Source organism: Nelumbo lutea, chromosome 2, assembly GCF_056320005.1.
Source record: "Nelumbo lutea isolate HS-2025 chromosome 2, American lotus-T2T, whole genome shotgun sequence".
Taxonomy (NCBI): domain Eukaryota; kingdom Viridiplantae; phylum Streptophyta; class Magnoliopsida; order Proteales; family Nelumbonaceae; genus Nelumbo; species Nelumbo lutea.
In genome coordinates this window covers 101,614,129-101,632,534 of record NC_142685.1, presented here as the reverse complement: position 1 = coordinate 101,632,534, position 18,406 = coordinate 101,614,129, and the positions used below count along the sequence as shown (strand labels likewise).

The window sequence follows — 18,406 nt, the reverse complement described above, 5'->3', positions numbered from 1 at the left end:
AAATTTAGAAATTAAAGACAAAAATGTAGTCACTATATCAGGGTTATCTGAAAGGAGATAAAAGATGACATTGGACATCCACAAGCTCTTTCATTATTTTAATCAATAACCAAGAATGCTTTACAAAACTGAAAACAAGAGAAAGGATGCATGGGAATAACAGTCCCACATAAAAACAGTTGTGAAACACACCTGCAATAATTCAGAAAATATAGAAAAAGAAGAGAAAAGGAAGAAGAAAGAAAGGTTTCAGCAGAGGTTTGTTGAAGAGAAGAGTTCAATCCATTTTCCCTAAACTGAGTACAATTCCTTGGATACCCTTAATGGAGTACCCAGCACTAAAGGAGTAATAAAACAAAACAAAAAAGGCTCATAATTAAAAGAACATAAACTTAAAACATAACTTAAAAGAAATAAAGACACTAAGGCCCATTCTCACTACACTCCCCCTCAAACTGAGCATAGATGTCTATCATGTCTAGATTGCTTATATAATGTTAAAACTTTGCTTTTGGAACTCTCTTAGTCAGAAAATAGAAGAAAAACAGTCCTTGAGAGTGTGGGACTGTTTAGGATAGATGTAGAAATCAAAAGGAATCAAAAACTGCAGAGAAGATTGCTTCTATTGAGTAGAAGATGAAGAGGGAGATGGCAGCAAAGAGGGTTAGAGTATGAGAGGTTCGAACTTCACTCTCCCTCTAACACCCTAACACTATTTCATTAAGTTAGTTTTGAATAATTACAAAGGGGGGCCCTTGGTTGGGTAAGAAATTACAAGAACATAACATAGAAGATGGGCCCAGAATAAGGCCCATTATAGAAAGGAACATAAACAATAAGAAAGAATAACAGCCTATGGGTGGCCCATCTTCTCTACACTCCCCCTCAAGCTGAGCATAGATGTCAATCATGCCATGCTTGCCAGTGTCATGCTGAAGCTTTGCCTTGGGAATGCCCTTGGTGAGAAAATCTGCTAATTGTCCTTCAGATGTGATGAAAGGAAGACACATTTCACCCGAAGAGACCCTTTCTCGAATAAAGTGTCTATCAACTTCAATATGCTTAGTTCTATCATGTTGCACTGGGTTGTGGGCAATGTTGATGGTGGTCTGATTATCACAGTACAACATCATTGGCTTGTCATGCTCAACCACAAGTTCCTCCATCAATGATTTTAGCCATAACAATTCAAAAACTCCATGTGCCATGGCCCTGTATTCTGCTTCTGCTGAAGATCGAGCAACAACCAATTGTTTTTTGCTTCTCCAAGAAACAACATTACCAGCCACCAAGCTGCAATACCCAGAAGTAGATCTTCTGTCATCAATGTTTCCAGCCCAATTAGCATCAATATAGGCTTCAAGTTTCATATGACCATGCTTGGCGAACAGAATTCCCTTTCCTGGAGAGCCCTTCAAATAACACAGAATTCGCTCTACTACTGCCATATGAGTGTCTCGGGGAGTATGCATGAATTGGCTAATACAACTGACAGCATATGCAATATCTGGCCGAGTCATGCATAGGTACAGAAGTTTCCCAAGAAGTCTCTAGAAGACCCCTTTGTCTTCTAACAATGTTCCATTTGAAGCAGAAAGTTTATAACTCATCAATAGGAGTAGCAACTGGTCTAGCACCCATCTTCCCAGTTTCAGAGAGCAAGTCAAGAACATACTTCCTTTGGGAGATAAGAATCCCATCCTTGGATCTAGCAACTTCTAATGCCAATGAAGTATCTCAATTCCCCTAGGTCTTTAATCTCAAACTCTGTGTGGAGGAAAGATTTGAGAACATGAATTCCTGAAACATCATTACGGTCACAACAATATCATCTACATACACAATGAGGTATATTGCCAGAGGTCCACTCCTCTTCACAAAAAGAGTATGATCAGACTGTGTCTGAACATAGCCAAAGTTAACAAGTGTTGTTCTAAATCTCTCAAGCCATGCTTTAGGGGACTGTTTAAGGCCATAAAGGGATTTCTTCAGTCTAAATACCTTTCCTTGCATATCTGTTCCATACATCCCTGGAAGAAGAGACATATAAACCTCCTCATGTAATTCACCATTCAGAAATACATTCTTTACATCTAATTGATAAAGGGGCCAATCAAAGTGAACAGCTAGAGATAGAAGAACCCTCACAGATGTCATCTTAGCAACAGGTGCAAAGGTCTCCAGATAATCAATCCCATACGTCTGTGTATAGCCTTTTGCAACTAGCCTAGCCTTGTACCTATAAATGGTCCCATCAACCCGATATTTAATAGTAAAGACCCACTTGCAACCAACTGGATCCTTCCCTTCAAGCAAATCAACCACTTCTCAAGTGTCATTCTTGTGTAGGGCATCAATTTCATATCTCATTGCATCCCTTCATTCTAGAATATTAAGAGCTTCTGACACAGACCTGGGAATAGGGTTAGAGGCAACTGAAGAGAGATAGGAAAAATATGAAGGGGAGAGCAGACTATAAGAAAGGTGTTTGGAAATGCAGTGTGCAGTGCACTTCCGTTTTCCTTTCCTAACAGCAATGGGAATATCAAGGTCAGGGAAAGATGGCTCCAAAGGGGTTGAAACAGTACCTGTTGTCTCATCTGTGACTGGAAGTGCATGAGGCTCATGTGTTGTAAGGGAAACAACCTGCTCATTTCTGAATCTTTGCCTTTGATACACCTCGGGATTGAGGATAGGACGAGGAGTTAAAGAGGGAAGAACACTGGGACAAGGAGAATGGAATGACTGGCCCTCCCTTGATTCATTTGAAGAAGACGCGGACTCATCAAAAGACTCAACTGGGACAGGGAGAGGAAGAGCAAACACTTATAATAATCCCTCCCCCAGTGGACAATGTCCTTCCAGAGAGGAACCATAAAAGGGAGAAAACTCATCAAATGTGACATCCATTGAGACATATCGAGTGCCAGTCTTTGGATCAAAACAACAGTAACCCTTCTGTGTGGGGGAATAACCAAGGAAGATACACTTGTGGGCTTTTGGTTCAAATTTATGTCTTTGGACACTTGGAAAGTGTACATAACAAGTGCAGCCAAAGACACGAAGAGGAATAAGAAAAAGGTCATTGTCCGGATGAAGAAGATTGAAGGGAGACTTAAACCCTAAAACCCTAGATGGCATACGGTTTATGAGGTAGGTAGCAGTGAGGACAGCATCACCCCAAAATCTTGTAGGAACATGTGAGGCAAACAAAATACTTCTTGCAACTTCAACAATATGCCTATTTTTTCTTTCAGCAACTCTGTTCTGTTCTGGGGTCCTAACACAGGAACTTTGATGAATAACCCCCATGTCAGAGAGATAGCAGGATAAGCTCTTCTCAAAATATTCTTTTGCATTGTCAGATCTGAAATTTTTAATCCTGGTATCAAACTGGGTTAGAACAAATTCATGGAATTGTCTTACAAGTCTTGGAACTTCATCACGAGATTTCATCAGGAATATCCAAGTAAACCGAGAAAAGTCATCAATAAACAAGATAAAATATTTGTAGCCTCTCATAGAGGGTAAGTGGTAAGGCCCCCACACATCAGAGTGCACAATATTAAAAGGAAAAGATCTTTTATTGCTCAAAGGATAATTGTTTCTACAATGCTTTGATAACTCACAAGATTCACAATGAAGACTAGATACACTAATTCCCTTGAACAGTTCAAGGAATAGATGACTTAAAACAGAAAAAGACAGATGACCCAAACGACGATGACACAACATAATTCGACTAGTAGACTCTGAAGAAACAGACCCAAAAGCAACATTCCCAGGCTGATCAGGGCATTGTCCCGGAGTATCAAGCAAGTATATTCCGTTCGCCTCATGACCACTCCCAATCACCTTCAGAGACTCCAGATCCTAAAAAACACAGTAGGAAGGAAAGAAGGTTACACAACAATTTAATGACTTGGTTAAACTACTTACAGATAACAAATTTGTATTTAGTCTAAGTACATGAAGGGCAGAAGATAGAAGCAAGGAATCTGTAGCCTTGACGGTTCCTTTGCCAGAAATAGAGGCAAGAGAACCATCGGCTAAGGTGATTTTATCACGTCCAAGAAGCAATTCATAAGAAAATAACAAAGTAGAAAGGTTGGTCATATGATCAGAAGCACCTGAGTCAATAATCCAAGGGATCTTAAGATTACCTGAAGTGGTTGCATGATTAGCAGAAGCCCTTATACCTGAATGAGCAAATGCAGAAGGAGTTGAATTTCCTAAAGGGTTGGAAGAAGAAGTTACACCCTCGAGATGACTGATCATCTTCCCAAACTTTTCATACTCTGCTTTCATGGCTGCCAACTGAGCACAAGCAGACTCAGCTTCAGTATCTGGACCAGCAGCCACATTTGCACTCTCTGTCCTTCTACTATCATGTTTTTTCTGAAACCAAATAGAAACAAGATGGGGATGTAATTTCCAGCACTTGTCTTTGGTATACTTTGGCTTCTTATAGTATTCACATACAACCACTTTCTTTCTTGAGCCACTAGGAGCCCCCACAACTCCTTTGGGTTTAACCCCCATATTCGCAAAGTGATCACTAATACCAACCCCTTGAACCTGGACCATCCTTCTGCTTTCTTCACTGCTCACCAAAGCATACGCTTGTGACAATGAGACACTTTCCTTGGATAAAATATTTTGTTTTGTGATGTCATATTCTGGGTTTAGTCCAGTTAATAACTCAAACACCCGGTTTCTTTCAACTAGTCTCCTGTAGGTCTCTGCATCATTGGTGGTGTCCCAAGTTACAACTTCTATTAGATCAATTTCTTGCCATAGAGACTTTAGGGTTGAGAAGTATACAGCAAGGGATTTCTCCCCCTGCCTTAAATTTTTCACATCACTTCTCAATTCACAAGCTCTAGCCACATTTAGTTTTTGGGAATAGGTTTCTGCAACACTGTCCCAGATTTCCTTTGCTGAATTCAACCATAGATAGTATTGGCTAATCTGTGGCTGCATTGAGTTCACAAGCCACCCAATAACCATAGATAGTATTGGCTAATCTGGGAATAGGTTTCTCATAGGATGGATCATCCCCTGGGGGAGCCTTCTTGCTCCTGGAGATAAACCCCCACTTTCCTCTACTACATATATAAATCTTTACCGATTGTGACAATGCCAGATAGTTGGTTCCATCCAACTTAACTGTGGTCACAGTCAATAAAGAATCAATCAGAGTTCCCTGAACTTGTCTAAATTCAGCAACATTCTTACTCTCAATCTCTGAGGAGTCCATCATGCAAACACTTCAAATAGGGATTCAATCAACTTCTACTAGTGTACTGAATGAGGATGAGCTAGGACTGTGTTAAATCAGCCTCAAACGCAGCAATACACAAGGCCAAACCACACACGGATGCTGTGAGAACCAAGCCTGGCAGCAGCACTTTGTTGTCTACACGAGACACTAAATGGCTTGGTTCAGCCTTCAAGAAGTAATCAACGGACCTCCAAGCATTGTGCACCCAATTGAAGTACCTTTTCCAATCAGGGATTCTAGGTACTCACCAACAAGTGCCCTAAAAACAGCAAAAACAGTCCGTAGTGATTAAGGGGCCTTTTTACGAACACTGTGTGGGCAGCAGAAAAGACCCCACTGTCAACAAGTGAGAAACACCTCAGGAGCAGTCCGTACAGGTCCAAAAAACAACCAAACAGAAATCTCTGGGTCAAACCAAATTAACCACAGCCGAACAGCTATACAATTCCAAGGGAACTTCGAACACTTCAACAGTCCCCAAAACAAAACTATAACTCAGGAATAACTGAGTGCAACTTACAATCTCATCAATCTCTAATTTGAGCTCCAAATTAGGAACCGAATAGTCCTTTTCTCTGATTCTTCCTGGTCACCGAACCACTCTCCAAGAGATTAAAGTCTTGGGTACCCTCCAATGACCTCCAAGAATCAGGCGAACAAGCTGAAGCTTCCAGCCCTAGAACACCCTCATGCAGTCGACTGGACTACACCCACATGAGAGCCAAGCCAAGTTCAAACTTGGCTTTAATACCAAGAAGAAAAGCAGTCCTTGAGAGTGTGGGATTGTTTAGGATAGATGTAGAAATCAAAAGGAATCAAAAACTGCAGAGAATATTGCTTCTATTGAGTAGAAGATGAAGAGGGAGATGGCAGCAAAGAGGGTAAGAGTATGAGAGGTTCGAACTTCACTCTCCCTCTAACACCCTAACACTATTTCATTAAGTTAGTTTTGAATAATTATAGGGGGGGGGGCCTTGGTTGGGCAAGAAATTACAAGAACATAACATAGAAGAGGATGGGCCCAGAATAAGGCCCATTACAGAAAGGAACATAAATAGTAAGAAAGAATAACAGCCTATGGGCCATTCGGCCCATCTTCTCTACAAAAGTCTGCTAGTTGCTCTTCTTATGCAAGGAAAGAAAGGCACACCTCTCCTATAACCACTCTCTCCCATATAAAGTCTCTGTCTACCTCAATGTGCTTAGTTCTATCATGCTGAACTGGATTGTGAGCAATGTTAATAGAAAACTATTTATCACAATATAACATCAATGGCTTGTCACATGAAACACCCATCTCATCAAGGAGAGATCTAAGCCAATAACAACTCAGAAACCCCATAGGCCACAGCCCTATACTTTGCCTCATTGAAGATTTAGCAACCACTAACTGCTTTTTACTTCTCTAGGAAACAATATTCCGAGCTACCATAGCACAATATCATGATGTAGACCATCATCAACATTACCTGCCCAATCAGCACTTGTATATGCTTTTACCTTCATACGGCCACATTTAGCAAATAGTATACCCTTCCTAGGAGTTCCCTTAAGATAACATAGCACCCTAACCCTTTCTAAAGCAGCCATATGAGTGTCTCTGGGAGCATGCATGAGCTGGCTGATTGCACTCATAGCATATGAAATGCCTAGACAAGTCATACATGGATAAAGAAGTTTCCCTCGTAACCTCTAAAACACTCCTTGTCAGCTAAAAGTTCTCCATCATTAGCTGAGAGTTTTATAATTCACATCAATAGTGGTGGAGGTAAATTTAGCACCAAGTTTTCCTATCTCAGTAAGAAGATCCAACACATACTTCCGCTGAGAAATAAAGATACCTTCTTTGGACCTAGCAACCTCAATGCCAAGAAAATACCACAACTCCCCTTTTAATCTCAAATTAAGAATTGAGGAACTTCTTGAGATCATTAACATTTTCTATATCATTGCTAGTAATAACAATATCATCCACATTAATGATAAGAAATGTAACCAGAGTATTTCTCCTCTTAACAAAGAGGGTATGATCTAATTCAGTCTGAATGTAGCCGAATTGAATAATAGAAGTCCTAAACTTGTCAAACCAAGCACGTAGAGATTGTTTTAGGCCATAAAGTGACTTCTTCAATCTGCACACCTTACCTTGCATCTCCTTACTATATATACCAGGGAAAAGGACATACATACTTCTTCAATGAGATCGCCATTCAGGAATGCATTCTCAACATCAAACTGATAAAGAGGCCAATCACAACTCACTGCTAAGGATAAAAGAACATTCATAGAAGTCAATTTAGCAACTGGAGAAAATGTCTCAGTGTAATTTATCCCATATACACTTGGGTATATCCCTTGGCAACAAGACATGCCTTATATCTCTCAATTAACCCATCTGCATGATATTTGGTAATGTAAACCCACTTGCACCCAACGAGTTCCTCCCTATCTAGCAAGTCAACAATATCCCAGGTATTATTTTTATGAAGTGCTTCTATTTCAATCCTCATAGCATCCCTCCACCCTACTTTGGCTAAGGCTTCAGTCACTGACTTTGAGATGAGTTGAGAAGAAATGGAGGCCAGAAAGGAATAGTAGGATGGGGACAACAAGCTATAAGATAGGTGTTTGGAAATGCAGTGAGTTGTACATTTCATCTTACCCATTATCAAAGCAAATAGGTAGGTTAAGATCTGGAAACGAGGGTGTCGGTGGTAGAGATGCCAGACCTATCCTCTCTTCGGTAATTGGAAGCACCTGAGACTCAACTGGAGATGTAGGATCAACCTATGTCTGCCTTAACCCTTTCCACTAGTATCAACTCTGGAGAATAGGATGGGTGGTAAAAACCGGAGGACTAGTTGGAGGGGGGGAGCAGGAATGGAAGACCTCAAAAGAGAGGATCCCTCCACGAAAGTGGGGGTAACTGTGGAGGGCTCGACATAAGACTCAACTAAAACTAGCAAAGGAAGGGATGAAGAAAATGATTCAAGAGATCTCTCCCCCTTAGAAGGATGACTATAAAATGGGATTGACTCTATAAAGGTGACATCCATGGAAACAAACTAGGTGCCACTAATGGGATCAAAATAACAATACCCCTTCTGTGTGGAGGCACAACCAAGGAAGATACACTTTTAAGCCTTGGTTTCAAACTTATGTCTCTTGGAATTGGGAGTGTGGACATAGCAAGTGCAACCAAAAATCACATAAAGGGATGGAGAAAACATCAACACTAGGAAAGAGGACTCCAAAAAGACACGAGAAGGCATATAGTTAATAAGATAAGTGGTTGTTAAAACTACATCACCCCAAAACATCATAGGAACATGGTAACAAAAAGAAAATTCCTTGCAACTTCCATAATATGTCTATTTTTCCTCTCCGTTACTCCATTTTGCTGTGGAGTATGAGCACAAGAACTCTAATGAACAACCCCAAAGTTCTCAAGGTAAGAGGTAAGGTCCTTCTCAAAAATAATCCTTAGCATTGTCTGAACAGAATATTTTGATGCGGGTATCAAACTGAGTATATTTTCATGAAACTATTGCACAAGTTTAGGCACTTCAGCACGAGAGCGCATAAGGTAAATCCAGGTATATCGTGAAAAGTCATCAATTGTTAGACTGTTTTGTATGCCCTTAGCTTCAATCAAAATGATGTACTTTATGAGTTTATTGTAAATGAATAAAAGTGCATATTTGATTCATGTTCCCTTGGTATGTTTCTGTGTAATACCCTTAAACTGGACACTTAATGAGACTCGTGTTAGTTTAGAATGTTCACAGCCAGTGGGTCGGTCTGGGGAGACCTATCCTGACAAGGCTAACACTGTGGTGCCACCAAGTCGGTTGGGGTGGCTTGTCTAAGCTACCAGGGTGAGACCCTAGGCACACATAGTGTGGGATTAATTGAATCTTTGAACTGGACCAGATTTCCAGTATTGCCCTGGACCTTGGAGATTGATGGGCAAAACTGGAAAGTTACACCCAACCCCTAGACTCGATTATGATACTGCACTAGGTGTCGGATTGGGGTGTCTTTGATGTACCAATCAGTGAGATCCTTAGCGGGGGTCAAAACCTGGGTATGTTGGGACAATCCGAGAATTCATCTGAGTGGGTGATCATAGTGATAGGATCAGCCCCTTTGTCAGACAAAGGTAATGATCGGGGATGCGCTCTCACTGTTGGAAACCAAGACTGACGGCAGCCGATTTCAACCGCTGAGATTTGTTTTGCAAAGTATATTTTATATGAGATATAAATATATATATATATATTATGGTTTCTAAAATGTTTGCAAAAGGTTTTAATTCCCGGGATCCATATTTGAGAGAGTGCAACACTGTTCCTTGCAGCCGAGGGAGAGGTCATCTCTTGTCGGGCAGTGTATGATCATTATGGGCTGAGAGGTTAAGTGTACCTTATGGGCCAATCTTGCATCTGCCCACAGTCCCTGGGTGTTACAAGGTGGCTTGACCCAGGGACCACTTAGGGTAAGTGTTGGGCCCATAGAGCCCATCTGATGGGTTTCAGGGGGTGCACTGTCCATAACAGTGTATTCGGCCAGGCCTTGTAACAAAGGCTGGGCTGAACCCATGTGGCTGATGTGTAGATCAATGTTTGGGTCCCACGCCATACAAGGAAGCCCAACTTGGCAACATTTTGGAAGGCTTAATGAATACAAAACCCTAAATGGGCCTTAAGCCCATTTCGAACTGGGCTAATTTGATTAGTGTTTAAGGGGCGAATTCTGAGATAAGATCAGCTGATAGGATTGGGCCCACACCCTATCCACTCAGAGAGTCCAAGATCTAAATGAGATTTAGATTTGGAAACTTCCTAATTAGATTAGGTGTTGGCTGATCTAATCTACAGATAAGATAAGGATTATCCCTTATTTTAAAGGGATTTCTAATCCAAATATGATTTGGGTTAGCAATTCCTAATGGGATTAGGAGCTGATCCCTTTGAGATTATAAAAGGAGGAGGGGGCAGTAGCATTTAGACATGCAATCCAGAGACCCTTGTCTTCAAAGCTGAGATTACTAGAGGAGAGAATTTTGCACCTTGCAAATACTCTCTTGTCGCCTCCTTCCTGCAGCCACCGCCTCCAGCAGTTCGATCTCCAATTCTTGAGAAAACTCAAGATTTGATCTTGATACCAATCTTTTGGAGAAAAGATTGGTGGGAGTTGTATTCACAAGCCATCCAGTTGATTCTTGCAAAGGGTCAAGTTCTTTTGGAAGAATAATGCTAATTCTGCTCCACCCTGCACTGCGCCATATTCAGTGGGAGCAGATTTTGGATCCTTCCTTGGGAGTGAACACCTCCATTGGGAGATACTGCTTCTCCATATCATGTATTATCTCTCCCTACTCCTTTTGGTTCAGATCTGGTTCAGTTTATGGTTCAAGAAAGATCCTTGAAAATATGATTTTCTAAATAGGGAATTCGATTCCCAGTTGAAGTGAGAGAAAAATTTTTGAAATTCGCCCCCTTATTCCGCAATCTTTGGGCGTCCATGCGATGGATATCCTATCCCTTCAGTAAACATGAAGAAATATCTATAGCTACCCATACAGGATAAATGGTAAGGCCCTCACACATCAGAGTTAACAATATTAAAATGAACAGTTTATCTTTTATTACTTGAAGGATAATTGTCCTTACAATGCTTTGAAAACTCACAAGATTCACAATGCAGATTCGACAAACTTATTCCTTTAAATAGTTCTGGAAACAACTGACTCAATGAAGAGAAAGACAAATGACCCAAATGGCTATGACATAACATAATACAACTAGTGGATTCTTAAATAGATGCAGTTCTCTGAGGTTGTACTTGGCTCTGCTCAGGCATGTCCAACAAATAGATCTCATTCGCCTCATGGCCACTCTCAATCACCTTCTAAGATTTCATGTCTTGAGAAACATAATATGAAGGGAAAAAGGTCACACTACAATTCAGGGATTTAGTTAAATTACTAATTGAAAGCAATTTGATATTAAGTTTAGGTACATAAAGAGCAAATAATAAGGTCACGGCATGTGAGGTCTTAATGTCTCCCTTTTCCGTGATAGGGGCAAAGGAGCCATCAGCAAGGGAATATCTTGTCCCATCCAGAAAGGAGTTGGTAAGAGGTGAATAAATGTGAAACACTGGTTATATGGTTAGAGGAACCCGAATCAATTACCCAAGAGATTTTATGAGTACCATAAATAATAGCATGATTTGCAATGACACGAATATCTGGGTGTGCATACACAGAGGAAGGAACTGTCTTTGAAGAAGTAGATGTTGTAGTAGTAGACTCTAGATGATTGATTATTTAGACATACTTCTCATACTCAGCCCTGGCGGCTACAAGTTGCACTCCCACTGATTTCTCACCACTCTACCCTTATTCATTCTGTGAGGAGGTTGCTACATTTGCATTTCCACCTTTTCCATTCCCAATCCTCTTTCCACTATTTCCATTCTTGAGTCTAGTAGGAATGAGCTCTGAGTGCAACTTCCAACGGGTGCCATTAGTATGTTTAGGCTTCTTGCAATACTCATAGATAACATTTTTCTTCCTAGTGTTGACCTTTGGCTTCACCCTAGCATTAGCATAGTGATCAACCTGCGGCTTTACAAACTGAGCCTATCTTTTCTTCTCCTCACTACTCACCATAGCATAAGCCTAAGACAAAGTAACCTCATCCTTTGCCAAAACATTCTGCCTCACAACATCATACTCCAAGTTGAGTCTAGTGAGGAACTCAAAGACCCAATTTCTTTCCACCAACTTCCTATGTTCTTTTACATCCTTTGTACAACCCCCAACAACAGTCTCCATTAAATCAATCTCCTGCCAAAGAGATTTCAACATGGAGAAATAGACAACTAAGGGACTCTCCCTTGTCTTAAGTTATTCACATCATTCTTCAATTTGTACTATTGTAGGCCCAAGCAACATTCAGCTATCGGGAGTATGTCTTTGTGACACTATCCCACACTTTCTTTGGAGTTTCCATCCACGGGTAGTGTTGACTAATATGTGGCTGCATAGAATTCACTAACCAACCCACTACTATGTAGTTTTCCTGCATCCACCTTTCATAGGTAGGGTCATCCTTCGTTGGTTTCTTCTTGCTCCCAAAAACGTAACCCCATTTCCCTCTACTACACACATGTATTTTAATTGACTAAGACCAAGCTAAATAATTGGCTCCATCCAATTTCACAATGGTAACTGCCCCCAACAGAGTCTCCACTGGCCCGCATGTCCAAACCCATAATCTACGGGATATTTGGTTTCTCCTTTAGTTTGATCTATTGAGTGAATGCAAACGAAAATGAAATTAGGGTTTACTAAGCTAGATTTTCTACTCCAAACAAAGAACAACTCTTCAACCACCCAAAATTAGGGTTTCATAGGACCCGACAAGATGGGAGGAGTGAAACTTCAACCACTCCTACTAGAGGTTCCAAAACTTTGTCCAATCCAAACCGCCCTTAATAGAAATCAAAGAGCTCCCCTTTGATCCCAAAGTGCTACAAAGACACTAAAATGTATATTGAGTTGAAATCATATTAACTAAACCTAGTATATTGTGTCTATCAGGTTAGTTTAAATTAATCAGTTGTCCATTCCAGAATGTCTCTAATTATTAATCAGATTACAGTTCCCTGCATAAACTCATCAGTTCATGAAACAGAAATTGTATGAAAAAGAACCTAAAGCTACGAACTTCCAGGTGGGAAATAATATTAAATAAGATACCACTAGCTGTAAGTTAGCTTCCTTTATTAACACTCCAGTTAATATGATTTGTATTTAAGGGATAGAAAAGTGTTTTGCACCCTGTAAAGTTGAACCTATTATTCCATAAACTGAGCAATCTATTAAGACTTTAAGAGAATCATCTTTCTTACCAATATAAAGCCCAAAACATTTCCCCATTTCCCTTAGTTTAGATTTTTGTAAAAGGTAACAGACAACAAAAGATAGTCAAAAATTTCAGACAGATATTATAAACTGGAACATTGTAGAGAGCTTTTTTATAAACTCGCAAACCAAAGTCCCATACTTATCCTCAATACGTGCATAACAATTTTTCACTAAGTACAATTGATCTAATTTCCCCAATGACTATGAGAAAAAAGCACCACTCTAAATTCAGAAGAGATCTTCACAAGATCTAAAATAGTTCTAAAAGATAAGTTGTCTTACTTCTCAAAGCCTCTGAAAACTCAACAAGGTGTTCATCCATTCCCTTCACAGATGTCTGTTGAAGGAACTCCAAAACTACCTTTTCTGAATCGGAGGCAGAAGATGAATCCCTGTAACCATTCTCTGGATGTGAAAATGTCCCACTGGAACTCCCTTGTCCACAGAAATCCTGTCATTAAAAGCTCTGAAGCATGACAAGATGCTTGCTATGAAACAAAATAATCTTGCAATTTCACTACGTTATCATTTTTGGAGCAGCAATAACTTCAACAATCCATCCAAAACCAGAAAATGACATGGGACCAGAAAGTAATTTAAAGAGGAGTACCAAAAAAAAAAGTGGTTCTGAATATTTTTACAGTGCATTGACTTGTGAGGAAATGACACATTCTTACGACAACAGAACACGTGACACATGATAAATCAGACACTGAAAATTTTCTCCACCAATTAATTGGAACAATGATGTACCACATAACCAAAGTCCCAATAAATACTTTTCAGGACTCACTATTTTAAAACAATACCAATATAAGTAATGCAGCCTCTGTCACTGTGCATCCTAATATGTTTCATAGTTTATGGCAGTTAGTAAAGTCCCCATGCTTCACCATGAATATCATACTGAATTTATTATTATCAAAATTATTCCTTAGAAAGTAACCAACATAACAATGCATATCCATCATCAGAAGGCCCCCAACATCTTCGAAGGCACAATTTTATTTTGAATCAGTAGCTCCATAATCCTACAATTACAATCTCTTACCCTGGTCACAACCTTTATAGCTCATTTTATCACCTATTTATAAGTACAAAATACGGTGAACTTTTTTTTTATAGGAAATGGTAACTGTCATTAGATAATTGAAAAGATTACAGGCTTACCACCCACAAAATGGATGGAAAAAAACAAAAAAAAAAAAACAAAAACTTGCAAACAGGCCCAAAACAAAGCCTCCCTAGTAACTCCTTGCTTAGCTACTGGGATGGTGGATGGTCTGGCTAAACAAGGGACAGATAGGCACCAAATGTTTTGGGCAACATTATAAATTATATATCAGTCTGTGGGATGGAGAAATACGGTGAACTTTCCTCCTTTTTTATTAGTAAGTAGGTGACTCTTTTAAATAATAAATATCAAAAGCAAAATTATTACAAGTAGCAAGATTGGGTCCTATTAGATAAAGCCAAGTTATCAAGGTGCCAACTAGTCATTGACGGACTAGTCAACCAACTAGCCAGTTGAGGGCCAGACTGACTGCATCACTGACTAGTCAGTCAATACTGATGATGTGGTAGCCTAGTATGGCTAAGAATCAACTAGTCAACTACAAAGTCATTTTAAATCTTTATTTCAGTTTGTTATGTTCATTGTGATGCTTTAAATATTAGTGATGGAACATAATTGGATGATGGTATATAAATTAGGAAAAAAATACATAAAATAAATGAAGGCAGTTGAACTATTTTTATCTTCCGATTAGTGTTTTGTTGGTACAGAGTTACTAATCAAGTTGCATTCTTCCTTTAGAAAACAAAGGCTTCCCTCTCCTGGCCTATCCAACATGACAAATCAGCACCTAGGCACCAACTAGTCATTGCATTGACTAGAGAGGCCTAAACAACAAGTCATAACTTCGCTGCGTTGATAACATAACGCTGGGTAAAGGATCCCCAAAAAACATACAATTTACAGAAAGTGTTACAAATAGATACACAATCAATGATCTACAATATCTAATTCTATCTCAATATCTATCCTTTTCATATCCTTTTTAAGCCCTTAAAATCAATGCCCAGTTCATAATGACAGAGAATATGTTCTTACAAGTTATTAAAAGCATAGTCCCTGGCTATCTTACAGCTTTAACTTGATAGTCACAGGCAGAGTTCTTTAACAGATTTAGAATAGACTTCAGATGAATATATGTTATCATTTTCCTTTTCACCTTTTGTGTTCTTGTTTCCAGATCCATTTTCTTTAAAAGAAAATCTATCTCTTTGATGAATAAACAAGAACTTAAAACCAATAGCAACCACAAAGAAGGAAAAGAACAAAAATAAGTTATATCAATACTATTAAATTTAATCTTGAGGAATATGCAGCTAAGCAATTTAGTAATTGAAATATTACCAAGGTCCTTTACTGAATTGGCTCTCTTAAAACTTCATTTCACGTAAATAGGCATGGGTGCACCAATATCAGCATAGCTAAATGGATGTAATTGTGCCATTTAAAATTAAGGACCCATAAAAAGGGAATTTTTACTCAAGGCCCTTTGATACATCATCAAGATTAACCTTACCTTTACTGCAAACAATTGAAGCATCGTCAGGACATTTTAGTAAACACAATACTAACCAAACACTGACTGAAAGAAATCTTACCTTCATTGCACACAAAAGTAAGTACTCTTGATCAATCTCTTATCTATCCAGTTCAAATATAAACACACATGCAAAAACATATGTGCTTCCCCTGTTACTGTATCTATCTATCTACCCATCTGTTTCTATCCTACTTACTGCATTAATTGCAAATAGCCCTTAGAAAGTTAGAATGGCCAACCACAAAACCCTCCCTCTAATTGGGTAATATCTCAATTCATTATCAAAGAAATTTGACATGTGTCATTTAAAACACTCTATAAACAGCAAAAGGGAGAAAGTTAAGAACAGAAAGAAAGTTGCAATCAAATTATTTAGGTTTATAAGATTGTAAATGCAAAATATAGTGGTGATGACCAAATGGCAATAAGCTAAATTGACAGAGTAACAAAGTCTACCAAGTTTCAAACAAACTCTTCATGGGGAGGACAGACTAATGAAAAAACTTTGATATAGATACAAATGGATGAGATTGTTTAATAAGTTCAAATATACAATGCAGATAAGATACCTCCCATGCACTTTTAGCATTGGACCTGGACTAAGTTTGGCAAAAAAAAAAAAAATCATACCTTCAATGAAAATAAAAATGGCATGTTACAAAAAGAAAATTTACTAAGTTAGTAGATCAAGCCTCACAAATATTTAGTTTTACAAATTGTAAACTAATGTGGCAATATCCAGTGCAGTAGATTCCATTTGTTACCCATTTATGATGCAAAGATATCGGCTGAGCAGAAATTAACTATCACGTTTATATTCTACCAAACCAAAAAAGGACATTTTTCTTAGTTCCTATATAAGGACAGATGGCATGTCCAGATAAGAGTAGGTGAGCAGCAGTAAATGCTCTCTGCCTAATATTTCAATATTTAATGACATGAAACTTCCTATAAAACTAAACCCACATTACCCTTTCGAACCAATAGAATGAACTTGATGCAATCCCATAATTTATTTGATTCAGCTTAAACTTGAGCAGTAGCTAATTAAACTTTTATCCTCCCTTAGTAGGTAATGATATTAAACAAACATTATTTCTTCAAAACATTTGTGATTTGCCAGGCCCTGTAACTTACCACTTTACAGTTTAACCTATTTAACAGCTAAAATTCCTCAACTGGTATGACCAGTTTGAAGGGTGAAATTCCAAAACCACACCTACTTTATATGATCAACTATAGTTGTCCAAAGTCCAAACTATATTCCTAGAACAAAATAAGCAAAAACCATTTCCAAATGAATCTGGACAATTACTAAAGAATTACAGATAAGACTACCACAAATATATCAAAACCTCAGCTCATCAAACCAATCAAACACCATAACTAACAATTCCTAGACGATCATACCCAAAGAAAGAACAGTTCTGATACAAAAGGAAATCAACAACTTAACCAAATCTCAATCAAACAACAAATGAACGAATTATCTGTAATTGAAATTAAACACCATGGAGATAGCAGATCGTACATTTGAAGTGACCTCTCTTGGAGACATGGCGAAGGCACAGAGAGACAGAGCGAGAGAGATCTTTCGAGCCTTCAAAACCGTCTCAGATTATGACCAGGCACTCGAATGGTATTTGCAGCTGGAATTGGGTCTGCTTCAATTAGAGGAAGGGGGAGGGGGTTGGTGAAAGAGGAGATATATGGTATTAAAATTTTCAATTAAAAAATGCTTGGCTTGATTATGGATTAGCGAGTGACAGAGAGAAGAGAACAGAAGAGGGATTCGGTAGGCCCCAGTCAGGCGATCAAACGGTGAAGCGAGAGGAGTAGACGTGTGCTGCTGGTTCGTCATATGCATTCAGTCAACGATCTCAACCCGACCAATCTCTGTTTCTTCACTCCGAGCTTTCTACAGCCAACAGTCAAACGCCAAATCGATAATCTTTGTCCCCATCTCTTATCTGTTGAACGATTCGGTGTTCAAAGAGAGACGTTGGCAGATTGGCACGAATATGATCCAACGAAGGGACAGTCACTCGTTGTTGGACGCTTTTTAGCCGTGAGATTGGTATCAAGATATTAGAGAAAGAAGTGTAAAAAAGGGTGCTCGAACGGGAGTTGCGCTGACGAAAGCCGATTCCGTATAAAAGAGGAGAGGAGAAAAGGACCTCGGAAAGTCGGAAGACTTTTGGCAATCCAAGAAAGATACGTTTTGCTGTTGGAACTTGAAAGGCTATTAGTGGGTAATTAAGCATTTGGGACAGGTTTATCCAAACAACTCCTTTTGTGGGGCCGGGCTTGTATGTCCGGATTGGCCCATCTCATGAGTCGGAACTCGGGATTCAAGAAAACTTGCTGTCCACGTTAGGCAGCCTGGGCTGCCAATAGGGTTCTCTCTTTGTATGACACGTTACAGCTGAGACCTATAACATCCATCCATTTATGAAGGCGATAAGGTGATCGTAGCCACCCACGATGAAAGCTCCAGCCAACTTTCCACGGATTTGGATATGCTAGAAAGCAAGAAATTTTCCAGCTCCTACTTCCATATTTTTCAAT

At 39.2% G+C, this 18,406-nt stretch overlaps 1 protein-coding gene across 3 annotated transcripts in view; it reads right to left on the bottom strand.

Annotated features, from left to right (window-relative positions):
- Positions 1–17,982, bottom strand: part of LOC148872360 (putative NAD kinase 3) — a 106,015-nt gene extending 88,033 nt beyond the window's left edge. For 2 of the 3 annotated variants that reach the window (XM_088971720.1, XM_088971719.1), the window contains exons 1-2: positions 17,370–17,829; positions 13,506–13,674 (exon numbers count right to left, since the gene is read on the bottom strand). In XM_088971720.1, the coding sequence (XP_088827846.1) occupies positions 13,506–13,674; positions 17,370–17,396 (196 nt within the window). In that variant the 5' untranslated portion in view covers positions 17,397–17,829. Of the gene's footprint in view, positions 1–13,505; positions 13,675–17,369 lie in introns of all 3 variants that reach the window. The other variant, XM_088971718.1, reaches the window with a different exon arrangement.
- Positions 17,983–18,406: the final 424 nt, after the last annotated feature.